This window comes from Porites lutea, chromosome 8 (genome assembly GCF_958299795.1).
Source record: "Porites lutea chromosome 8, jaPorLute2.1, whole genome shotgun sequence".
In the NCBI taxonomy this organism is placed as follows: Eukaryota; Metazoa; Cnidaria; class Anthozoa; order Scleractinia; family Poritidae; genus Porites; species Porites lutea.
The window spans coordinates 12538149-12563956 of NC_133208.1; the positions used below are offsets into that span (position 1 = coordinate 12538149).

General features: G+C 39.0%; 1 protein-coding gene across 1 annotated transcript in view; it reads left to right on the plus strand.

The window, feature by feature from the left end:
• Window positions 1-4847: 4847 nt before the first annotated feature.
• The window catches only part of LOC140945198 (E3 ubiquitin-protein ligase SHPRH-like), a 29014-nt gene continuing 8053 nt past the window's right edge, over window positions 4848-25808 (plus strand). Inside the window, exons 1-22 of the mRNA XM_073394251.1 lie at window positions 4848-6024; window positions 6499-6583; window positions 6682-7798; window positions 9651-9758; window positions 9845-9965; window positions 10479-10606; window positions 11102-11180; window positions 11440-11603; window positions 12222-12329; window positions 13480-13545; window positions 13864-13946; window positions 14294-14388; window positions 14722-14753; window positions 14863-14946; window positions 17026-17118; window positions 17602-17709; window positions 21618-21748; window positions 22117-22174; window positions 23648-23766; window positions 24165-24254; window positions 24787-24902; window positions 25488-25561. Of these exons, the coding sequence (XP_073250352.1) occupies window positions 4920-6024; window positions 6499-6583; window positions 6682-7798; window positions 9651-9758; window positions 9845-9965; window positions 10479-10606; window positions 11102-11180; window positions 11440-11603; window positions 12222-12329; window positions 13480-13545; window positions 13864-13946; window positions 14294-14388; window positions 14722-14753; window positions 14863-14946; window positions 17026-17118; window positions 17602-17709; window positions 21618-21748; window positions 22117-22174; window positions 23648-23766; window positions 24165-24254; window positions 24787-24902; window positions 25488-25561 (4164 nt within the window). The 5' untranslated portion in view covers window positions 4848-4919. The remainder of the gene's footprint in view (window positions 6025-6498; window positions 6584-6681; window positions 7799-9650; window positions 9759-9844; window positions 9966-10478; window positions 10607-11101; window positions 11181-11439; window positions 11604-12221; window positions 12330-13479; window positions 13546-13863; window positions 13947-14293; window positions 14389-14721; window positions 14754-14862; window positions 14947-17025; window positions 17119-17601; window positions 17710-21617; window positions 21749-22116; window positions 22175-23647; window positions 23767-24164; window positions 24255-24786; window positions 24903-25487; window positions 25562-25808) is intronic.

Here is a 25808-nt window from a genome sequence, read left to right on the forward strand (position 1 = left end):
GCGCTGCTTACTCTCCGGAACAGTATATTTTTCAGTGTTTGTGCTTTTTTGCGAGATTTTATTCAGGATTTTACTTTTCATATGATACCAGAGTAATGTCAAACGTTATAGTTAAACAAGAAGGTGAATTTGTTTGCTCACTGGGAAGATCCGGATTTATGCGCGTGCTTCCATTAAAAACAACCGTGGAGTCTTTCTGACGACATTTCGAATGAGATGACAAAACAATGAAAAACAAGTTTATTCATTTCAGTAAGAAATCCAAGACATGGCGTCCGACAAGTCCGAATGGGAATTGAGTGAATTTGGTAATCTTATCGAAACAGAAAATGAGAAATACGGCGAAATTATTCAGATTGCTGAGCGAAGGTGCACAGCGGAAAAATATGTCAAAATCAGAAAAATTCGTCAAGAAATGACATGGGGTGTGCGACTCACCAAGACGCTTATAACCTGCTATTGTGGACCCTACGTCGCTTACAAGGAATCTATCCTGGCAGAGTTGGTGCCACCTTTTCAATTCTATCTACGAGACAAGCAATTCTACACCACATATAAAGGCACTCCCTTTCGCCTACCTGATGGTTACACTTTTAAGTTTTATGAGAATGCGGTGGAGTGCTGGCATCACAATGCCATTATTTCCGACGAGAAACAAATGAAGATTCTTGCGAGGTACAACTTTGAAAATTTGTCAGAGCGGTTGAGACAATCGGCGAACCCACAGCGGCGACAAAACAGTATGACTACGACACCTGCATGTCCAGTATCTCCCCATTCACCGAAAGTGAAGATGAAGAAGGCCAAACAGATGACAAAGATGAGCGCAGTGAAGGAGAAGAACAAGAACATTCTATTAATAAGATCTTTCCCTTCAGTTTCAGTGGTGATGAAGAAAGCGAATCCGATTCGAAATCAGATTCCAGTGATGAAAGTAAATCTATTGCTGAATTCGATGACAGGAATGAGCCTGATGAGGAAGAAGAACATGACCAGTCTGATGATGAACTCCTGCTGATGGTCACTCCGTTCAGCGAAAGTGACAATGAAGAAAATGAATCTTATTATGAATCAGACGACGAAGATGAGCATAGTGAGAGAGAAAAACAAGACAATTCTATTGTTGAGACCTCTTCATTCAGGGAAAGTGTTTATGAAGAAAGCGAATCCGATTCGGAATCAGACTGCAGTGATGAATATAAATCTGTTGCTGAACTCGATCACGAGGATGAGCCTGATGAGGAAGAAGAACATGACCAGTCTGATGATGATCTCCCGATGCTCATCTTCCAGTTCAGCGAAAATGACGATGAAGAAAGTGAATCTTATAATGGATCAGATGACGAAGATGAGCAGAGTGAGGAAGAAGAACTCGATGAGATCACCGAGGACCAAGAGAAAATGTACTTTGTGAAAAAGGAAGATAATGAGAAGAAATTTGATTCAGAGGATGTTCCTCACTTACAGTTGCTTGATTGTAGAGAAGAGATCAGTCAAAAATGTGATCCAGAAGAATTTGATTTGGGTATTCTGTTCGGTGCGGAAGAGCATGATCACAATTTGAATTCAGTGAAAGTGAGTAGCTTATGTTCGCTGGTGGAAAAGATAGAGGCAGATGATGTATGGGATTCAGAAGATGAAAGCAATAAAGATCAGTTCAATGAAATAGAGGTACAGGGACCTCCCAATCAAAAACAACAACAACAACACTGCAGCGTGCACATGGTCGAACATCGACCCAACAAGAACACGAAAAAGAGAAAGAACATTCTCATGGGATGGGTATGTTCAAAGATTCTGAAAATTTTTATCAAAAGCAAAGTGCTTTTGTAGTTCTATAATTTCGTTCTTTTTATCCCTCATTATTTTTGCTTTGAAATATCCCTCTCTAACTAGCTACGTATCGATAATTGTTTTTTTCTTTTTATGGATTTATATTTCTGATAGACAAGTTTTTTATTCTATAATAATCATTTCTAGATCTGTTCTAGTTTATCCTTCTCTTGCATCCTTATTTAATCTTAAAATCCGGTGGTCTTAATTTTAAAATTTTTGATTAAATTTACCGCCTTTTATTTGATAACAATTTTGGTTCTTTCAGAATATTACTTGTAGTATCCGTTATGTGTTTTTTATCGTCAAAATATATCCCTTTCGTTTTTTTCTTGTAATATAAACGCTGGTTTTAGACATTTTAGACATATTATTTAGGGGTTGACAATTTGACTATTGAGAGGGTGGGGTATGGGTGATATGGTTTAAGTAAGAATTTTTTCTCAAACCTCTGGAAATAGAATCCTAAGTGATTGAGAGCTAGAGCGCTAGAGAGTGTTTCTTAAAAGTAAAATTGAAATCTGGTTAAGCCTGGCTTCCATCCACATAATCGTCTGGACAGTACCGATCGCCCGTGTTGTGTCAGAATATGTTCAGACAATCGAGATGGGCACATGGGACAGAATACTTCTGATGCGACGCCGGACGCTGAATACGGGCGACTGGGGCCATCTCAGTCAGCTCCGCTTAATCAAAAGAACTAAACATATACAGTATATATAGGTTGGTTTCCATAGAACTGGTCGGGTTTGCCTCGATTGTCCTCCAAAAATCAAAGCAATCGAGAAAATCCCGGATGATTCTATAGAAACCAGCTTTTAATTTCAAATATAAAGCTGTTAATTATTTCACAGTCTTTTTAAACCAAGACCAACCATGAAAAACGCCGACACTGCAAACACAACTCGAAGCACGGAATAGGAAATCACGTGTTGGTTTCGGTTTAACTTCAGTCTTTTTTCTAACTTTTAATTGCCGTTTATCGCTACAATCCTACATTTAATACAGTCTCCAACTAGATTCGTTTCGAAAGACACCCAATTTTTCGTGGTATTCTGATTTAGAGAGGGATATATCTATTTTGAAAGTATGTCCATAAAAAGAATAATGCAAATTTTACTACAATATTTTCTTCAGACAATTTGAATGTAACTTATTCTATCATTCGTGCGGATATAAGGTAAATAATTGTTACAACTCATTCTCAGAATAATTTATATAGAACTGAAAATTTGAATGTACTGTTCCTGATATAAGAAAAGGATAGATGCAACTCGCATTTTAATTTAATCGAAAAACTTGCAAGCAGTAATGTTTTGTGGTATTCCATGAAAGAGAGGGATTACTCTGTAACTCTATTATAAATCATACAAGCTTTCTAATAATTTCTTTCAGAATCTTATCTGTATCGTTATTTTGTGATTTCAGTGTTAGAGAGGGATCAATATAATTTGTCATTTCGTGAGGGATAAAGTTATTTGACTATGATTGTAAATGTATAAGTTATAAAATAATTTATGACGAGATTATACTTCCCAATCTATGTACTGTTAGTTTGTAAGTATTCGATGCAAAGAAGGGACAAATACGCGAAAATGATTATTGTGTTAAGTAAGAACCACACTTATAAAGTGTCCTGTTCAGAATGAATATTTATTAGGACCAAACTTTTTTGTGTGATTGAACGTGTAAAATAGTATTAACAATAAACAGTGGAATGGTAATATATAAAAAAACGCGTCTTTACTTCGTCTCAGAATATTGAATTTCAGGAAAAATATTTCCTATTGGAATGAACTCCATCTTTAAATGCTCGATAGATAATTCTCATGCAATCCGTTTTACCGAAGAGCTCTATTTACGTTTCCACCAATTTCTTGAGTTGTTTGCCATTTACATGTGCAAACGGTTTGGGCAAACTGTGATAAGAGAAATTCAGGACCAGTAAATTTCATTGTGGAATAGTGTTTACCAGCTGCACAGATCAGTTCAGCTCGCTAAAGCCTGAAAATGGTGTTTTAAAAATGGTTCAACAAATCAAAGACTGGTTTCTGTTTGGAACATTCCGTCCAGAAAAGACAGGACTACCTTTTCAGATGGTCTGTTGCTTCCGTAAATTTTTCACCGGAACGACACGAAAAGAAGTGTGCCATTCACATTTCTACCGGATTTTTCTTAAACCTTTTGTAACTGGCAAACAACCTTTACTTCTTCCCAATAAAACCGAGTGGGACGGAAAGAAGTAATTTCAGAAAATAGAATGGAAATTTGCGGTTAGCTCGCGCGCTGAGGTCTTCTTCGCTGCCCCCTGGTTTCTTTTACTTTCGCGGACAAACGACGTCCGGTCTTTTGCTGCGTGCTGCAATAGGAGATCTTCTGCACGCGTAAGCTGGCATTGGTCAGACAGGATAAAACCAGTTAAAAAGAAGCGTTTCCACTTGTGGAGGTGTAGCCTGTTCCAGGCGTTCGGATAGTGGAGTGCAGCGCGAAGGAAGGAGCGAGAAAAAAAACAATAAGGAGAAAAAGAGAAAAAGGGAGAGAGGAGGGAACGCCTAGTTCTCTCGCTCTCACCCCTACCCCACTCCCTCGTTGTTTTTTTTTTGTCGCTCACATCTCTTTGTGCAGTCCCCACAATCTGAACACCTGGAACAGGCTACCGAAATTGTGGCAAAAAAAAGGTTCTTCAGTTTTTATCATATTTCTAACCATAAAAACTTCATCCCAAAATATCTCGATAACGCTCTTACAGATTTTGTTGAAACCTCACAATAGCCGTATTAGTCAGCATTCTAACATAAAAACGTGACCCTCATTTTATCACATTTTTACTAGCAATACTTGACTTGTTTCATGAGTGTAATCAGAGAATTGTCATTTTAAATCTTAGTATTAAAGGGCGGAGTGTGGGTAAGTTCAGCGAGGACCTGGGCCGAGGATCTCCGCAAATTTTATTGACAAGTTGTTGGGGCATACACGACGTATGAACTGATTCGTTGTGAGCCGCTGGAGTTGAGCTCGTTGAATGGGTTTCAGTGAGGGGTTATATAACTTCAACTTCATAACAAATAGCAGTGTTCTTTTGTACGATGGCTAGCAGGAAGAGAAAACGAAGACCTCCGGAGAGGTTTAGCGAAGAAAAGCGAACTAAAATGACTTGGAACATGCTTGACATGGCGGCGGTTTGTATGAGTGAGGAATCAGCAACCATCCCTTCCTCTGGGCCTTCAAGCACTCGAAGTGGATTGAATTCTTCAAAAAGAAATAAGAAAAATGCTTTAGATCGAAGAAATTTAGAATTGAATCTGGAGAACAATTATCCTGAGCAGTATTTTTGTCAACTTGGTGTGTTTCACATTAGCTTATGCACCAACAGAGAACAAGAAAGTGAGGTGCGACTAAATGGCCCGGGATGTAATGGTTTGAAGTTAATATCAGATTCAGTTAATCCTCAGGAGTGGAACAATGGCAAATATTCTTGTGTCACTGTAAGATTGTCATTCGAGTCTCGGTGTTCAGAACCAATGGCAACAACAAAGAACATGAACTTGGCTGACGAGCAAAATAAGAGTCCTAAAGTGGACTCTTTGACTCAAGTGGCCTTTAAGGCTGTAGTTCCCTCTGTTTCGGAGGAGAGGCTAGGGGCCTTGGCCTACTTACAAAGCAAAGGAGTCATCTCATTGGTCTTAAAGCCGGAACAGCATATTTTAAAAGACTGGTGGGAGGTTGTGGTGTGTTTAAATGAGAGCGGTCTTACCAAATTACCATTTGCCAGTATGGATACTAGAAAAACAAAAATAGATGAGATGATTAAGGTATTAGTGGCTTGGTTTTGTGAGTTCTCTGTGGAGAATGATTTGGGTATGGATCAATGTGATGTCTTGGGAGAAATTGGGGGCTTTGATGAGCTGTATGATGCTGTCAAACAGGCTAGAGAAAGAGATTGTGGAACTGGTGAAGCAGCATTGCATATTTCTAAGCTGCAGGAAAATCTTTGTCCATACAACAGTCACCCCAGGTGTAAGTATGACGCCAACGGGAAGAGGACTTGTGATTGCAGTGTCTTGAATACCAAGTTTGATAATGTACTTAATGGAGTGATTATCAACGATGTTCAGCATCCAAAACTCAAACCTGTGTTAAGAGGCTATCAGCAAAAAGCAGTCAATTGGATGCTGAGAAGAGAACAAAGCTGTCAGCTAAACCACCTCCATGGTAAACCCAATAATGTGCTATTGATCATAGACATCAACCTGCTCTCCGCCCCCCCTTCCCCACCCATCCTTCCAGGCACTTGACTTGTTCATGTGCCAGAGGTGAAAAATACCTACATTTGACACCAGAGGTTAGGGGTTGAAAATGTGGAAAAAATTGCTGCAGTTCAATAACTGCAGTGTAGAATATTAATACTTCCATGAAAATACAGTATTGATACAGATTGTGAGAATCTGAGGGGAAAATCTGTTCCTTTGTTGACCTTTGTTATAATTTGAACACCTCTGAACCCCACCTTGGCCTTATAAATGGGACTTTGAATAACTTTTCTTTTCAAAAGTTTAAAATGCTGAGATGGAGGGAAAGAGGGGGGTTGCATGTTGATGTTTTCTCAACAAAATTTCTCAGTCAAAAAAATGTTTATGTGACTTTGTAAATGAATTCTTCTTGCAGCTTCATTAGATGCTATTCACCCCTTGTGGCAGGAAGTTAATACAATGGATGGAAAGCAGATTTACTTTAATCCTTATACTGGGAGGTAAAACACCAAACATTTAGAGAAATCAATAAGTTAAATGTTGCTCACACAACTTCTCCCAAGTTCTTTCAATAACATGTCTTAACTTCTACTTTTAGGCTCACAAAAGAAAGATTTCCCTTGCCAAGTCTGCCCCTCGGAGGGATCTTAGCTGATGAAATGGGGCTTGGGAAGACAGTAGAAGTAATTGCTTGTATTCTTTGCCACCCTAAACCATCTGGCCCTAATCCATTAGATAATAAAAGAACATCTTCTTATAGCTCAAGTATCAACCAAGGAAATCCTTCTTCATCTAGTGTTCATGGAGGGCCTAATAACGTTTCCACACATTGTGAAATTTACAGTACAGGAGGCCCTAACATGAGTGTTGTTAAACCAGATCACAGGGATCTGGATGACAAGGAAAGAACTGATCTGTTCTCACCCATTGATGTGGAAAAAGAACTTGCACCTAATGAACAGAGATGTTTTAACACTAAACCCTCAGAAGGCAAGAGTGACTGCCCAGTAGGGATAAAGATTAGTGGGAGTGAAACAGGTGAAAATCCTAGTGAAAGGTCATGCAATTTACCTGGTAATTGTAACAGGAGCAAGTTTGAATCATCCAGAACTACACACACAAAACTTGATGTTGCAAAAGCTGTCAGTGAAGAAATTAGTTGCTCAGTTCATGAGCAGGATGAAACCATACCAAATGATGGTTTTTGTAAACCCCATTGTGAATCAACAAAGGTCAGTTTTGGGCAACATTCAGGTTCTTTTACAACTTCTAGCAATTCACAGGAAGAGAGTGCTTTTAAAAATTTGGGAAAGACTGGTGAAGAAGGGGATAAAAGTGGTTGTGTTCACAATAAGACAGCTGGATTAAATCAGGAATCAGACTTTTCCAACTGTGTTAATGTACCTACACTGCACAATCGTTGTTATGATGAAAATGTGAAGACAAATGACACAGAAGACTTTAGGCTGAACAAGTCTAAGGAATTTGCTGCAGCTCAAAAAGGTGCCATAGTAATGACTGATTCATCCAGCCCTTCAGGTGCATCAGTTAAAGACAGTGCCACCATGAAATGTCAGTGTATCTGCGGTGTAACATCAGCAAGTTATGATGATGCACTCTTGAAGTGTTGTGGGTGCGAAGTTGTTTTTCATGCTGCATGTCTTCAGTACCACTGTCCAAGGGAGTTTATATGTCCACATTGTGCTTTAAAGCAAGTAAGGGGATATTTCATTGTTTGCCTTCTATTTCAAGTTTCTTTGGTCATGCAGAAATGACATCACCTTCCCTATACCTCATTCCTTCCACATGCTTACACCAGAGATTGCAACCCTGTCAACTAAAAAAGGGAGGCTTTTATAGGCACTCCCATGAGTGCTGAAGGCACAAGCCTCTAGCGGGGTCCGGGGGTGGAGGGGTAAAAAACTTAAGATATATGCCTCTAAGATGAGACCACAAATGAACGCAAACCTTGCACAAAGTCGAGGCAATCCAGTGTATTACCACACCCCAAATTATCCCAGGCTCGTGCTCGGATGCCATAAGGGTAAAAATGGCTGAGAAATCCCATAAAAATGGCAAAGAATTGTGCTAAAAATACTGGTTAAACAAAGAAAGAAAGAGTTTTAGAAACCAGGAGAATATTAGTGAAAACGGGAAGTTGGAAATATTTGCTGCAAACAGGAGGTTTCCGACCAATATGAGTGGGTGGAGTCTCTGATACACTGTCTATTTACTCTGCATCTTGGACTTTTCAGGTGTGGCCAAGAGAAAATAATGGGAGAGGGAGGAAAATGCCCAGTCGAGCCCTTGGGATATGTGAATTTCACCAAAGTTATTTTAAAACTAATTAAACACTTGAAATTAATCAGAAGTTGGTTTCTGGGGAAGTCCACAAACTTTTGTTCAGTTTTGTCAAGAGAGCAGGATTCAACAGTCGGCATCACAATATTCTGCATTCTTTGCTTTGAGGCAGTCACGCATGGACCTGATAATGTTTCAAACAATCTATTAAAATATGTGGATGTCTCAGGAATTAGACTTCCATTTTATTACAACCTCTAAAAATAACTTACTGGTAAGTGAAATTCACATATCCTTGCCAACGCCCTAAGATTTCCTCTCTGTCCCATTATTTTATCTTGGTGTGGCATTTAACTGGCTAAGGAACAAATTAAGGGGAGGACATTAATTTTTCTCACATACAGCTGGGAGTATGGGTTTGAGTCACATATGGTCCTTCAAACTTCCTTTTTTTTGTCATTTTTCATTGCCTGATGGGCCCCTCCCACCCATCCTTCATGTGTTTTTTTTTTAGTTGTTTTTAAGCATTTGAAGTAGTGATTATGAGGTTAGGCTGCATGATTGACTTGGCATGGCTTGGCGAAACTTTTGTTTTTTTTGTGAGAACCAGGGCTGTCAAAAAGCTTTTAAGTAGTAGGCTGATAATGAATAGGAAGCAGCTTTGGAAATTGTACCAAAGGAGCAAGTTCTTGAGGGCCGAGGTATCTAGGGACATTTTGAAATTTAAAGTCTCGGAAATGCCATTTTCAGGGGTTTTCAAGAGGTATTTTCCACAGTGGATGCCATGTTGTTTCGTCAGAATACACGCAAGACTAGGAACAATGGAGTCAAAACATCCCAGGTGTTCCATGACATTGCACGGTTCAAACGTTTCTCAGACCTAAACCTGTTTAGTTATGCATTCAATGTCATTCAAAACTGGGAAGTGGTTGCTTTACAATTTTATTTGATGGTGCTTATGTATTGTTAGCAGTATGGTAGAAGGAGATGAAAGTAGCCAGCTAATTATGGCTAACTAGCCAGCGGTTTTGGCCGGCTACCAGCCCTTATTGACATCCCTGAAGAACATTACACTGAAGATGTAATTTGACTTTGGTGTTCCATCTGAAATTGACATTTCAGCATTTGGCATTTCCATTTTCTCAGTTCACGTTTGGCTTGTGGCGTTTCATACTTCACACTTCCTATTCCACACTAACATTTCACGTCAGTGATATTGTTGTGCTCTCAGAGTTAAATTCTAATTGCCTGTTTTTCTTTTCGAAGCCAGCAGTACCATCTCGGGCAACCTTAATCATCTCTCCAGCACCCATTGCTCAACAGTGGGTGGATGAAATCTTCAGACACACAGAACCATCGTCAATAAAGCTACTGGTGAGAAACAGCCGCATGGTTGCGTTAGTCTGATTGTTTTGCTTGGGAACGATTGACTAATTTTATGCTATTTTAACACAAAACAGGTGTATGAAGGAGTGGCAAAATCTGGATTTATCCTACCTGAAGTTCTTGCTGATCATGATGTGATTTTGACAACTTATTCCACCCTGAGATCAGATTTTTATCACTTAGGATCTAAACAAGGTCAGTCCTTCAGCAATAATCAACATAAATGCTGTGTGAATCCCAGAAATTCCTTTCTATTCAGTGAGTGGCAATATGATGTTTTCCTTACTCTCTGTTGTCTCATGCCCCCATCCCCTCCTCTCTCTGCACTTGTATGGCAGTAATTCACACTTAGTTAAATACATGTCACACCTACTATTGACGCAAAGCGCAAAGGGCCAGCAGAAATAAAACTACCAGTATGTGCTTTGGCAATATTGAAAAGGAAACATTATGATCTTGTAAGATTGGTTGATAATCAGCAAAACAAAACAAAATATTATTGATGATATCAGAAGTGGAATAAGTTAATGTGAGAGAAAAATATTTTTTATGTTAAATTTTTAATTTGTTTCAGTTACTTTGAGTATCAAAACAATCTGGATCTGGCATTTCCAAAAAACTTGAGATTGGGCTCTTCCAAAGGAATTCTTCTTCTTGCAATATTTTTTTCTTAGCCACACATGTTTTTAAATTGCTTATTTTTGAAAGGAAATGTTGAAGGAAGAGCCAGGAGATATGACAGGCGTTACGTTGCAGTACCCAGCCCACTGACGGGTATTTTATTTTGGCGAATCTGTCTTGATGAGGCACAGATGGTGGAAAGTACAACCGCTAAGGTTAGCACTCCTTATAATAAATAGTAATAATTTATTATGCAAGTTACAAATGTCATTATTAGTATCAATCAAAGCCGTTGAAACTCCTTGGAGTGACAGTAGATGAAAAGCTTAACCAAAGCACAAAATGGCACGCAAACAGCAAGCTATTGCAACAACACTTTGCAAAGAACCGCGAGCAAGCAACTGCGTATATAAGTCACGAGGTGCCCCTGCTAGAGGCATAGGGCCACCCCTTGTATAGCTGGGGAAACCTGCTAACCAGCATTGCTTCAAGGTTAACTTTGCCTAAATTACATTTAGCCACATATATTGTCAATAGCATGTGCAAAACGGTAGCTGAAAGAACTTTTAATTTTATGTTGTGGTCTGGGCATTGTTCAGTGTCTTTTCAATCTTTTGTGTTATGTCATTTGGTGATCACACCTGTCTGCAACACCAAGAAACTACCAATTTTCTCATGTGTTTGCTTCATATTCCACCTTTGTTGTATAGGCAGCTGAAGTAGCTCTTCATCTGAACAGTGTACACAGATGGTGTGTCACAGGAACACCAATACAAAAGGGACTGGAAGGTAACAATAGAATACAATGAAAAATGTTAAATTGCATGGTCACATCATACTTCACATAACTGACCACTCAAAATGCCATTAAAGTCAATAGTGACATTGCTTTCATCAAGATGCCAATATCTAATCAGCACTTTTAAAGATCAGTATTACTCGACAGCTGAATCAAAGGAAATGATTCATTGAATTTTTTAATCTTAAATTATTTGAATGCACAAATTATCTATCAGCATATATTTCCTGCTTTTGTTTATTGTGACAGATATTTATGGCTTGCTGTTGTTTCTTGGCATTGATCCATACTGCTACCACAAGTGGTGGAAGGCCTTGCTGTATGAACCATACAAGAACGGACAAAGACAAGCACTGTACAACGTTCTGGCAAAGGTTATGTGGAGAAGTGCCAAGAAAGATGTCATCCATGAGGTAATCTTGTGATTTTAACATTCTGCATTTTTTGAGCAGGTGAAACTGCATTGCAGCTGAACATCAATGATGACCCACTCAAGCAAAATACATAATTTTTACCTCCGAAGACATCAGGCATCTGGCATATCAAGACTCATTGCATATTTCTAACCTCCCAGAACCATTAATAATAATGATGATAATAATAATAATAATAATAATAATAATAATAATAATAATAATAATAATAATAATAATAATAATAAATTATCAATGCTTTGACACAGAATTGTGTTTGATAGCACCAGAGAAAACAATATACAACAATCTTACAAGAATTTCACAAATATATTTGAGCCGTGTGGTTCAAAAATAATAATTAAAAACAACCCAGTTTAAAAATTGTAACCTAGTTTGGAAATTTTACATGTAAGCTAGTTTGAAAAAGTTAAACTGGTTCATAAAAAATTAAACCAAAAAAGTTTGAACCAGAACATGTATAAAACATGTTAGCTTCTGTACAATAAAATGAGTCTGGCTCTGTGGCTCTCTTTTAATTTTTTCTGCCACTTATTTTTTCTACGAAGTTTTATTGAAATGAATTTCTCTAATTAACTGAATCTAAAACTATTTTAGATTCAGTTACCTGATCAAGAGGAGAAGGTGAAATGGCTGATGTTCACTCCAGTGGAACAGCATTTTTATCGCCGTCAACATGAGGAGTGTGCTGGAACTGCCATGAAGGTTTCCATAAACTTTTTAAAGGCTATTGACAAAACCTACAGTGTAGATTGGAGCGGACTGGATCAACCCCTGAAACACTATTGCTAACCTTTTATTATTATAGTAAAGTACAGGAGTTCATCTGACCTGGTCCAATCCAGGTTTTGTTGATGTCTCTTTTTAAAATTCCTGATGATTTTGTAAAGATTTGCATCAGCTATGAGTCAGGTGGTGCCTGTCTGAATAACAAATCAGGTACTGGGATTCAGGCAGGCTGAACAGGTTAAAAGTCGGTTCAGTTCAGTTCAGTTAATTCATTCTTATTCTACAAAATCGTGCACTGTCTGTAGAGCTAGTCAAGGCGGGCAGTGGTTAGGAAGGTATTTATAAAAGCACTATTATTTATTAAAAAAAGAGAAGACAGGAGAAATAACAAGAAAGTTTTTTAAGAATATGAGTACCGTGAAGCATTGATGTAACGAATCTCTATGTAATGAAGTCCTTAGGATAACAAACGATTTTCTTTACCCCAGTGATAGTTAAACATATGGAAAAGAACCTCAATATAATGAAACCTCATTATAGCGAACAGATTTTACCATTCCCGTGGCCCTTCATTATTAGGAGGTTCCACAGTAAGTCCCGTGTTTGCCCCCCAAATTTTGCATAAAACATGGTCTTCACATGCTTTTGGAGAATATGCAGTCCTTCCAAGAGCATTTGAAAACAATTACTTATGCAAAATTTGGGGGACAAACAGAGTGTATTATGGGGGAGTTGACACCCTTCTAGCTTGTTTGTTTTGTTTTCCCTTTTCAGACCACTTGATGGTACCCCATAGAACTGTCTCTTTCAAATGTTATCCTATGCATTTGCATTCACGTGGATATGTGTGCATAATTTATGAAAAGACAAAGGGCAAATTCCCTGGAGAATATCATGTAGTCAGAATTGGGAAAACAAAGCATGCAAGTTCAAAAGATCCATTGGAATTCCTTGCGGAGCGTATGGGGGAGGGGGGTTCATGTAACAAATCCTGTCTTTAGATGTGAAGGATATAGATAATAATATTGTCTGGAACTTCACATTGAACAAGAAGGCCTCTAGCAGCAGACCATGTTTGTTACAAAACATTATTAAATTTGTGCTGTGTTTTCTGATTTGCATGTAGATGCTGAGTCACTGGGAGAAGACTGACACCATGTTAAGTGCTATAGACAGACACACAGTTCATCAGGTGATTGAGGCTTGATTTTCTACTCTAGTCATTGCTGTCAACAGAATGGATCTGTTATTGTCGAGGGCTGGGTGTTTTTCAGTGTGTAGCAGCTTTTAAGTTGGCCAATAATAAGAATATCTTTGTTAATTCACCTTACTCTCCAAAGTTACTTGAAATGTTTTGTTTAAATGCAAACGTTTCGTTAGCCAAATGCCTATTTTAAGATAAATATGAGTGGTCCATTTTTTTTACAGTATTTCGCTTAATTTTTGGCATCATCATGCGCATGTAATGGTAATAAAATTGTTATTTATTTTATTTTTCTTTCCTTCTCAGTTGTTGAATCCCTTACTGCGGTTACGTCAGGCCTGTTGTCATCCTCAAGCTGTCAGGGGAGGTTATCTGTCAGCGCAGAAAAGGTACATGCTTTTGTTAAGAGACAGCTGTTACTTAAAAGCGTACAAGCTACTTGTAACTTACAACCAGTACTTGCAATACTGAAATGATCATTCCAATCCCTCTTATAATTTGTAACTTTTCAAATTTTTTTTTTGAAAACTTGAAAATCTCTGTCCATCTTGTAGAGAGTCAGTAGAAATGAGTGAAGGAATGTAAATTGGGTCCAACTTACATCTGTATAAAAGTGTCCATTGAAACAGAGTTGACCCTTAACAGCATCTGTAATATTCAAGAAAGAGTTGACTGCCAATTCTCTCTTGTTACTCTCCTTATGATAATTTACACTATCGTTATCTTATTCTCACAGCACGCTCACGATGGACAAGTTACTGGAGAGTCTGATTTCCAAAGCTAAGCTGGAGTGTGAAGAAGCACACAGACAACTCTTGTTTGCTTTTAATGGTTGGTGTACCTAATTAAAATAAGATTAGCAAAACAATGTGCCTAATTTTGTAATAGTTAAGAGTTCCTAGTTGAGTCCTTTAAAAGACTGGTCACCCCCTCACCCCCCTCCCCCCCAGATGTGCAACCAAAATATAGTAGACATGTCGTGTGGATCTGCCTTGAGTAAAAGTTAATTTTTAAAAAGGTTCTTTAAATGATAATCAAGTTTGAGCTTATTTTGGTAAGTAATTTGGATTTTGAAGTGAAAAGCTCTCACCTTACTCGTATTCTTTTTCACTGGCTACTAAGTATATGTATAGATTGACGTGAAAAAAATATTGCTATCCACAGGTCTCGCTGGAGTTCATATTTTGAAGGAAGAGGTCTGTGTTGTTTTTTACCCTTATTAAACTCATATCATCCAGTAATTTAAATCTTAGCAAATCACACTAAAGGGTTAATTTCTTGTTTGTTGTTTGATATAAAATATAGTGGCCACAAGCTGTTGATATGTACAGAGAAGCCATGAGATCTTGGACAGAGCATGAAGCTACCTTCAGAACGGATGCACTTCAGGTAGTATAGGAAATGTGTCAAATTCCATTGTAGGTCTAGAGTCCTAAAATTACATTCTCTTTGAGAAGGATGGCTTGTCCGTCTAAAATATCAGGAAAATTCAAGGATGCTTTTGTCTTTGCTGCCTTGTTATTAATGATACATAAATTATACCCAGTTAGGTATTTTGTGGATTACCAGCAGGGATGCTGAATGACATAATACTGATTTTATGAGCATAATCAACCAGGCCCTAATCTTTTCTCTCCACCACTATAATAATAATAATAATAATAATAATAATAAAGCCTTTATTTAAAGAGGGTAGCACTTAATAGCCAAAGGCTAATAAACTTGTGGCCCTCATAAAATAAAACAACTATTTACAATCTAATAAATATAGTAACCTAAAATATGTAAACAATTAAAATAAAACAGGATTCCAATTTTATAAAAATAAAAAATTAGTAAATGATAAAATGATGCAAACATTGTTGTTCCTTAAAAATCTTGGCAAACATGTTCTTTTTTAAAACATGCTACAGAACCTAGTTTCCTAATTTCAATTGGTGTACTATTCCACAGTCTTGTTGCCGAAACAGCGAAAGAGCGTCATCCCTCTGTTTCTCTTCTATATTTAGGACAAAACAGCATTAATGCTTGAATATCTAGTGTTGCGGGAGTGCCGCTTATTATTCAAAATTAAGTGTTCATTTAGATAATTCGGCAAATACCCGTTAATTCGCCTATACATTATTATGCATTTATCTATCTTATGTTGCTTATAAAACGGAATCCAACCTAGCTTGTTAAACAAAGCAACTGATGGTGTCATGCGATCGGCATAAGAAATAACGCGTGCCGCACGTTTTTGCAATCTTAAGACCCTATAAACCGACTCTTTATCACAATTTGCCCAAACAACGTTAGCGTAAGACATAACAGGGCGAATAATGCTATTATAAAACTGAAGTCGCTGTTTAAGAGGTAGACAGGCTCGAATCTTACGCAGTATTGCGATTCTAGAGGCCAACTTTTTACATACTTTCTCAATATGTTCATCAAATGACAATTTGCTGTCAATTTCTACGCCTAATAAGGTAGCACAATCCACATTACTGAGCTGTTTTCCGTTTACGAAAACATCTATGTCACTTCCATTTATGTTAGCCACACATCTTTTCTCAGTGATCGTGAGTACTTTAGTCTTGTCTTCATTTAATGGGAGCTTATTCGCTGAAGCCCATAATTGAATTTCAGAGACAGACTTATTTAGTGATGAACTTAAGGTGGCTAAGTTTTTCACATCCGCAAAAGCAGTGACAGTCGTATCGTCTGCGTAAAGGTCCAACTGAACACTTGTATACAAGGGCAGATCGTTGATAAACAAAATGAAGAATAAAGGACCTAAAATACTGCCCTGAGGGACTCCATGCAACATCAAAGCTTCGCTTGACTCACTCCCATTTCGCTTGACTCACTCCCATTTACATTTTCTGCATACTTTTCAGAACAGTTCTTTATTGAACAATAGCTAAGACTGACAAAAGAAGTAAACACAATTGTCGGATTGTAGGGAACCCAGAAGAAACCATCATAAGACCCGGCTCTCAGTCAAAAAGGAAGTAATTACATGAGTAGAGTCAGTTGATGATGACTATGTTTAGATATATCAGTAATCAATAAAATGGGAGAACAATAAGTTAAATAAGAATAACTTAAGCCGTTGATCAGCCGCTGATCAGCCGCTGAGGGAACAGTTTCCTCTCCTGATAATGCCAACAATGCCTTGGATCGAAAACCACCAACTATGAGCAAGGTTGATGATATACCTATCACCAACAACCACGGTGGTAGAAATAGTCCTCCTCAAAAAATCAACGCTATCACCTGATGAAGACCTGCAGTACACAGTCAAAACGTCACGACCAATATTTAAGTGACTATCGTGAGACAAATGATAAACAAAACCCTTTAAGGATAAATCAGTTAAATTTGCTGATTTAGTATCTCCAATTTTCTTGTATTTTTCCTTTACATGCTGATTTTGTTCGATAGTCATTAATTTCGTGCCCACAATTATGATTTTATTTTGTGCAGAAGTTACACACCCTCTTCAACTTGTCTGAAGTCCTCCATCAACATCATTCGGGCAGTTCAAGAACTTTAAATGATGATAAACTACAGGATCAAGTGAGTCTTGTCTTGACAAAATTGTGCATGTCTCATAAATAAAATACAACACTATCCATCCCAATTACCGCGGCAGGATTAGCTCAGTCCGTAGAGCTCTTGACTGTAGAGCGAGAGATCACGGGTTCGATTCCCAGGGCTGGACCAACACTCAGGGTCTTAAAATGACTGAGAAATGAAGGTACTGCCTTTGCCCTGCAGATGTTTAGACCTTCGCGTGGCTGGGATGACCACGTAAAATAGCGGTCCTGTCTCCAGTAGAAGACGTAAAAATAGTGTCCCCAATTAGTGCTTTCGTGCTAAACACATTGACACGCAAATAAAGTTCCCTTTTTTTCCCCCACCTTCTCTCTTGTTTGCTACCAGTATGTTCAACTTTCCACGATCTTATCTTCCTTTTCCTCTCAATTCCTTCTCTCTTATCTACTCATTTTTCATCCCTTTCAAAATAATAATTATGCCATTTTTTGGACTTATTTCCAGGTAAAAGATCTCAAAAACAGCTACATGCAAAGAGCCAATACTCAAGTAACTGCAGCACAGCAAAATTTGGATGTCGCCAAATCAACTCTTGCTGAAATTAAACAAAAAGTGAGTGTGTTCATGGTTTGGAAGGCTCATTGTGTCCTCAGTAATAATGAAAAATAATAGCTAATAGTAACCACAACTTATGGAATGTGTTTGGCTGGAAAAATATTAGTGACAGTGTTGTCTTTCAGTTAAATAGAGTAATTTCACTGTCTATCATGCTTTGCTGACAAAATAGACTCTCTCTGCAAACAGAAGCAGCACATGGATTCAGAAGCAGCACATTTTTTGCTAGGACTTTGATAAATCATTCAAAGGAAAATTCTAAATAGCAAAAAAAAGCTTTTCACTAAGAAAATGTAAACTAGGGAATGGGATTGTGGTGTATATACAGTCAACTCCCGATAACTCGAACCTTCAAGGGAAATCGAAAAAAGGTTCGAGTTATCGGGAGTTCCAGTTATCGAGAGTTCGAAGAAAATAGCCGAGAGTATGGTAAAAAACAGTTTTTACTGCACAGTGAACATTTTAATCACATTTAACTGTAGAAATGTCAAGTAAAAATTAAGATATTTCTAGATTATAAAACAGAACGTAACGTAAGAAAACATAGCCTAAATAGAGCATGCGTTTTACTGTTTTGAGAAGAAAAGGTGCTTCACGTTAGCCTGTGACAATCAACATCAGCCTCCAGTAGTAAACTATACTCCTACAACACGTCAATAGGAAATGCAAAATTCAATGTTTCTGACGCCCGTAGACGGCTTTTTTCCCGACTTTTTAAGGGCTCAAAACACAGTTCGAGTTATCGAGGGTAAAATTATATAGAAAATGACCTGAGGGGAAACAAAAATTGGTTCGAGTTAGCGGGAGTTCGAGTTATCGAGGGTTGGAGTTACCGAGGGTAAAATTACAGTGAATGTATGACGGAAATCCAGGGGAAATCGATTTTGGTTCGAGTTAGCGAGGGTTCGAGTTATCGGGAGTCGACTGTATAGCGTTGGAAGACAAATGATGAACGGAAAAACCTTCAATCAGTTTACCTTGTGTTGATAGGGTACCCATTCATTTCTCAAACAAAATTAAAAAACTGCATTGCTTGATAGAGAGTGGGTGCCTAAGACACTCAGGAGCTCTTGCTGTTAGTAGTCAGCTCGTTGATGGAGACCCTTTCCATGGACGGCAAAACCTTGAAACCCAACCGTGAGCCCCACCCAGATGGACGACACCCATCCCTCTGATAGAACTTCGGAGTAGACCGTGCCCTTTTGTGAACCAGGAAATCAAGGATCTCATGAGATCGCGAGATCTCCTCCTGAAGCAATTCATACAGTCTCGCCAAGACACCGAGTGGATAAATTTCAAACATTCCCGTGACTTGGTCAAGAAACAGCTACAAGAAGCTGAAGGAGATCACACCTTTGAAGAGTTCACAGCTAATAAAAACAACTCTGGCTCACTCTGGAAAATTATTAATCGCGCCATCCCCTCCAAAGATAAGCAGAGACCAGCCTTTACAAAGGATGTGACAGTCTTAACCAACGAATTCAATCAGTTTTTTGCTAAAGTCGGCTTAAATGCCGCTGACGCAGTACAGCGCCTGAGGGAAGAACATAACATCATAGTCCGAGATTTTTCATCCGAAACTGGCATAGATACTACCTCTATGGAATTATTCAATTTAAGGACAGTGTCACTTGAAGAGGTTCGCCAAATTGTAACATCTCTCCCAATGAATAAATCTCCGGGACCGGATAAGATCAGCACTCGTGTACTAAAAGATTGTCTCCCTGTCATACTAGGCCCTCTTACTGACATCATCAATTGTTCTATCCTTACTAGCACATTTCCTGACAACTGGAAAGAGGCTGAGGTGATTCCGATCCTTAAAGACGGTGACCATGAAAAAGCTGCCAACAACAGACCGTTATCTCTGCTAGCCGTAGCTTCAAAGGTCCTCGAAAGGATTGTTTTGAATCAGTTCAGCGCCTATCTCACGAAAAACAACCGCCTTACCTCACACCAAAGCGGCAATAAAAAAGCTCATTCTACAGAGACCTTAAACATCCTGCTCACGGATAAGATACTCGAAGCAATGGATAAAAAGCAGATAACAGCACTAGTACTATTAGATCTATCCAAAGCCTTCGACAGTATAGACCATGCAAGGTTTCTCCACAAACTCTCTATCTTAGGAGCCTCACCCTCTACTGTCAAATGGTTCAAGAGCTATTTAACTGGTCGCAGGCAATACGTGAGAATTGGCTCCACCTACTCTGACACTCTACCTATAACTCACGGAGTTCCTCAAGGCGCAATCCTATCACCATTGTTGTTCTGCATTTATCTCAACGATTTACCCACGTCACCGACGTTTTGCAACCTAGAATCGTATGTGGATGACTCAAAGCTATTCATGTCATTTCCTCTCGTTCAGCTTGATGCTGCCATTGAAAAGCTCGAACAAGACCTTCACAGTGTAGCTCAGTGGTGCTGTGAGAACCATCTACTTATCAATCCCGATAAAACTAAACTCCTTTTCCTCGGTACCAGACAGATGTTAAGCAGGTTACCAGAAGACCCTAGAGTGGTATTCTTAGGTAAAACACTGAAGCCAACAGACTCTGCCAAGGACTTGGGAGTCTTTCTTGACCCCCATCTGACCTACGATCACCATATTTCATGTGTAGTGTCATCTTGTTTCGCAAAGCTTTGCCAAATAAATAGAGTCAAAAGGAGCTTCGACAAGGAAACACTAGAGTTGTTAATAACATCATTAGTCTTTAGCAAGATGCTTTTCTGCTCATCTGTATGGTCTAATACTACACTCCAGAATATAAACAGATTACAATCTATTCAGAATTTTGCCAGCAAGATCGTAACAAACTCTAGGAAGTTTGACCACGTAACACCTTTGCTTCGAGAGCTAAACTGGCTTCTTGTTAAAGAACAATTATTCTATAGAGACTCCGTTTTGACCTTTAAATGTCAGAACGATCTTGCGCCTCAATACTTAACGAGCAAGTTTACCAAGCGCTCAAATATACATACTCGTAACACTCGTACACGGAACTCTTTGCAGATTCCGCTATACAGAACGGCTATAGGCCAGCGCACATTTTCCTACAGAGGGGCCTACATATGGAATAACTTGCATAATGAACTTAGGCAAAGTGCCTCATTGGCATCTTTCAAGCGCGCCCTGAAAGACACACTATTGAGGCAGACATTTCCTTCATAAGCTTTAGATTTTAGTAGAATACCATCATAAATTGTCATTTCGAGTTTTTATTGTCATTTTTGCTTTTATAAATTGGAAATAGTTTGTAAATAGTTCCTGAAAAACCTCACGAGGATGTTACTATTAAAGTTATTTATTTTATTTATTTATTTAGTAAGGGGAAGAGGTTATATGCTTCTGGTAGAGGGGAATTCACTTTTACCAAGTGCTTACCTGCTCAAAAAGACTAACTTTGCCCTCTAAAGGTCTTTCAGTCTGAGCACAAATGAAATCCTGGTGCCTGCAGGGCTCGAAGAAAGACCTGTCCCATTGTGCGGGAATAGTAGATTTTTTGGACAAGTAACTTTGCAACGATAGGCAAGGGTACATGCAAGTCATCAAGTAACTAAACCGTTAGCTAAGGCAAGGAAGCAATAGCCTGCCTGGCAGGCGCTTAAAAAAAGGTTTTTCTTGAGCCCATATTACTTTCAAACTCCTGCTATGCAGGCTGAGGAGGCAATGGCCCTGGGCAAGTAAAATTTAAGAGCAAACTGGGATTCAAACTTTTTTCAAGTGCTGGCATTTATGTTTCTTAACACTGCTGACTGCAGTGAAACACGTGTGCTCTCTGTTTTATTAACTCCATTAAATAGCATTTAGATGCATCAGTAACCTGATTAAGTGGAAATCTTGGTAGCAACGAAGCAGAGCATGGTCTTTACATTGTAATTACATGTGCTGCTCTGTTCAGGTGGATTTGCATTCCCCATGGTGGGTGGAAGCTCTTCAGAATACAGCAACCAAAGGAATGGAAGGTGATCTCTGTCAAAGAATCAAAGATGAATTATCATCCACTGCCACAGAACTGGGTTCTATTGGAAGGTGTGTTGTGCTTAGTTATTCTTCTTAGCTATTAGCTATAATATTATTTTGCTAGAGTATTGTTCCAAATCCTTGAGCAAAACACTGCATGAATGCACTCTCCATAATTTGGATACAGTTATACCTCATCTAGCGTACTAGAGGTTTAAACTACAATTCTTGTAAATTTCGGTATTTGGATAGCTGGTCACTTATAAGAGGTGATTGATTATGGGAGGTAGTCAAACATGGAGGTTTGACTGTAGCCATTGTAAATGAAACTGGAGATAAACTCAGTAACATTTGTTTGCAAGTTGTCTACACTTTCGTTGGTTCTCTGTATTTTGTTCAATTTGCGCGTGGTTTAACTGTTACAATACTTTTGGCAGGTTTACAGACCTCCGTGGATTACAATATCTTGTATCATCTAAACTTGACTTAATTGAGGTAAGGCGTTAAGACAAAGCCTTAAGAGGGGGATGCTTGGTACCCCCAATCGTCTGTTTGTTTCTTCAGGGGAGACGGGAGGGAGCAATCTATCCACATTCCATTTGACTTTGACTTGAGTAGTGAAGTTTTAGCAAGTCTAAAGAGCGATTTTCGAATGACCTTGAAAGATGGTTACGGTAAGTGTTCGTTCTTTGTTATATTAGCCGACGGATGAAAAGATCAGAAAATGGACTCTTCGTTTTCCGAAGAAAACCCTAATATGGAGAAGGCATTTTCGATTGGCCAATCGTGTTGCAGTATGACGTCAAAGCGAGGTATCAATTGATCTCTAGAAAGTTCTCGGGTATGAAGGAAGTTTTTTCACCCGAGCGTTCTCTTAACCAACCAAAGCCACGCGCGTGATAACCAATCAAATTGTTCTATTTCTGTTCGTTTGTTGTTTCTGTTTTGTTCGCGCGTTTTCATTTCAAGGTCAAACGAAAATCGCTCTATCTTTGCAGCCGTCGGATTCTCAGTGCGTTGGCCTCTGAAAGGAAATACATGAAGTGTCTCATATTTTGAACTGCGGATAAAGATATGAAAGTGGCAGCATGGATGCGATCATCGCAGTTGAATACACAACCTAAGCGGTTGAAAAGGAACCGGAAAAAATTCAGACTTAACCGGGAATTGAACCCTGACCTGTGCGATGTCTGGGCGTAACGCTGTATCCATTAAGCTAATCAAGCCAACAGGAGAGCAGGTCATCGCAATGGTCAGGCACCGATTCCCGGTCAAGTCTGAATTTTTTCAGGTTTCTTTTCAACCACTTAGGTTCTTTATTCAGTTACGAGGATCATTTCCACTTTCATATGCACTGACCGCTCTTCATAACAGTTTCTGAGATCTGGTAATCTGCCATGTCAAAGGAAATGAAGTTTGAAATGGCAACCAGTTGGTAAATCGAATCCATGCTAGCCATCCATTTTAATCTATTCACTGGTAAAACTAATAGGGAGGTTAAGGGTTGCCGGTCGTTTCGATACAAATTTTTTCAGTCGAGGTGTAAATAGCTCCACCTACTTGGCTGAAAGAACGGAGAATATTCACCCAAAATGTTTTCCTTGTTCACGCGCAAACTATACTTGAAGTGAACGACGTTTTTGTCCAATTTTACTGCTTGAGTTCGTGTCAATACGACTTTGTATCGAAACGACCGGTTTCCAGTTTACGATACCACAACATGGCGAAGGTAGCGAAACTTTCAAGTAAATTTGCACTTGATTCTAGCAAACTTCAACTCGCTCAATTTGTCAAACGTAGACGCATTCTCCTGGACTCAGATTTGTCAGGTCCGCATCCAAGTTTTTAAAAAGAAATATATTTTTTCGATGTTTTCGTCACCGTTGCGTAATCTTATGCTCTTTGATACTGAGGGCAATTGCTACAGATGAAAGAAGACTAATACATCATGTTTCTGTCTGTCCACAGTCCACTTATAATAACTTGCTAGTGTCTCTGGAAAGCCTTGTGGTGCCACCCACTCCTCAGATGGTACAAGCCAGTGCTGAATGTTGCTTGAGGCCAGCAGATGATAGTCGTGCCAGCAGGTATAACATCGTTGGGTTAGCGTGAGACTAGGGATCTTAACAAAGGTGGATTTTCTTCTCCTTTTTCAAGAAAGTACGCATTTAGTTGTGGCGTATTTAAATCGTTTTTGCTCATCCAAACAAAAGAACTAAAAGGATGTAAATGCGATAGCGCCTCTTGCAGAGCGTGTGTTGTATGATGTATGACATCATTGTATTTTTAAACTCCGTTACTTAAACGGGAAGCCGGTGTTTTCAAAAATCTTCACTCTGGGAACCGCTTCCAAAAACCTGCCGTTTTGGGGCCCGAAATCGTCGTTTACGTGTGGACAGAAGGCTATAAAACGGAGAAAAAGTCTCCGTTTTCAAAAATATCCGGATACCTGTGGATGGGCTCTGAGTCTGTGTTTTTTTTTCAGATGTGCCTTTTGTCAGGTGGATGACATTTTCACTGAATATGAGTCACGCATTTTTGGTCACCAGGGAATGAAGGGAGTGGATGACAATAAGTAAGTTTAATGTCCAGTACTTGATTCTCCCTCAGTGACTGCAAAACATTTCTTGTATTGTTGTCAGAGAGACTAAGAGAGCATAGCCTGTTCCAAGCTCCAAGATAGTAGTGAAAAGTCGTTCAGTAAAAAGAAATGCGAAAAACTCGCGGGGTCTGGGAAGAGACAGCCCATGTCGTGCGCGTCTTATTTTCGCTTTGCGCGTTTTAATTCGTCCCCGCTATACTATCTGAGAGCCTGGCACAGGCTAGGGGTAGCACTACACATCAAGACAGTATCATGAAGTTGATGACCAATTGTCTTCTTGAAAGTGTAGTGCTATTTTAAAGATAAACCATAGCTAATCACTGGAATTTGTCGCTTAAGGGTGAATGGCTAATGTGAGTGATGTTCCAGCAAATAAAAGCACGCACTTCCTCTAGGATGCTTTAAAAACAAACTCTCTATAAGGCGTAGCCGAGTGTAGTATGATAATTTCAAGTTCATTATACTAGATGCCTCAGTCTAACCTTTGAATTGTCTTTTTTCACAGCTTGCAGACTGATGAGTCCCTTGATTGGCATCGTCATGGTAACACAGGAGGCTTAAGAGCGGAGTCTGAGGTTGAGAAAGTATTGAGAGTGGTGCACAACTTTATAAAGACTAATAGTGAGTTCTAATAAATAGAGATCACACAGGTGCCTTCTGAATCTCAACAACAGCCAATAAACGAAGAAATATACTGTCCCCAAGACATTCCCATGGTACAATTCGAAACAACTCAAACCCAGTCTTTAGGGCGCCCCCAAGAGGTTGTTTCGTGTGAATGGTCACGCCCTAGGATTTTGTCGACCGGTTTAAAGTTAGAACCACTTTACATACCATCATAACTCGTTCCTTACTCTCATTCTAAAAGTGGAGTGGGTAGCAGTGGCGTATCCAGATGAGCACCCCCATTTCTAGACTGGGCCTTTCGCCCCCACCCCCCAATCTCAAGGTTGGAATCCGGCACTGGGTAGTACTATTTATCAGGGCCCGGAATAGTCCCGTCCCATAGCCCGGGACAAGTACATTTTCTTGCAGGGCGAGGTAACCGTTGAGCCTTACATAGTTGTCCCGGGCAAGGGAAATTTGAGAGCTGCTTGCCCAAAGGACAAGCTGGAATTGAAGTTTTTTCCGAGCCCCGTTTATACATACTACTCTCATTAGGCACTTTGTCAAACTAAAGTTTTACTGCAATTTGTTTTCCCGCAGAAATTGCCCCAGCAGTACAGCAAGAAGGTCGCCATTTCTTGAATTTGATTGAGGGTCTAAGAAAAGAGTTTAAGGTTAGTGGTCACCTTGTTTCAATTCTATTACTCGCAGTTTGGTCACTGGTTTTGATACCAAATATGTTTTCCTTAAGATTTTTAGGAAGACAGTTCTACTTTGCCCTCAGTACAGCTAAAGAGTTATTCAACCGGGAACAGGAACATCCTTTGTCTCTTTAAATCAGATTGTTGTTCTACTCTCTGTTTCCTACTTGGAAATGAGCGATATATGTTGCGACTGTTTCTCTGTTGTTGTTGTCATTAT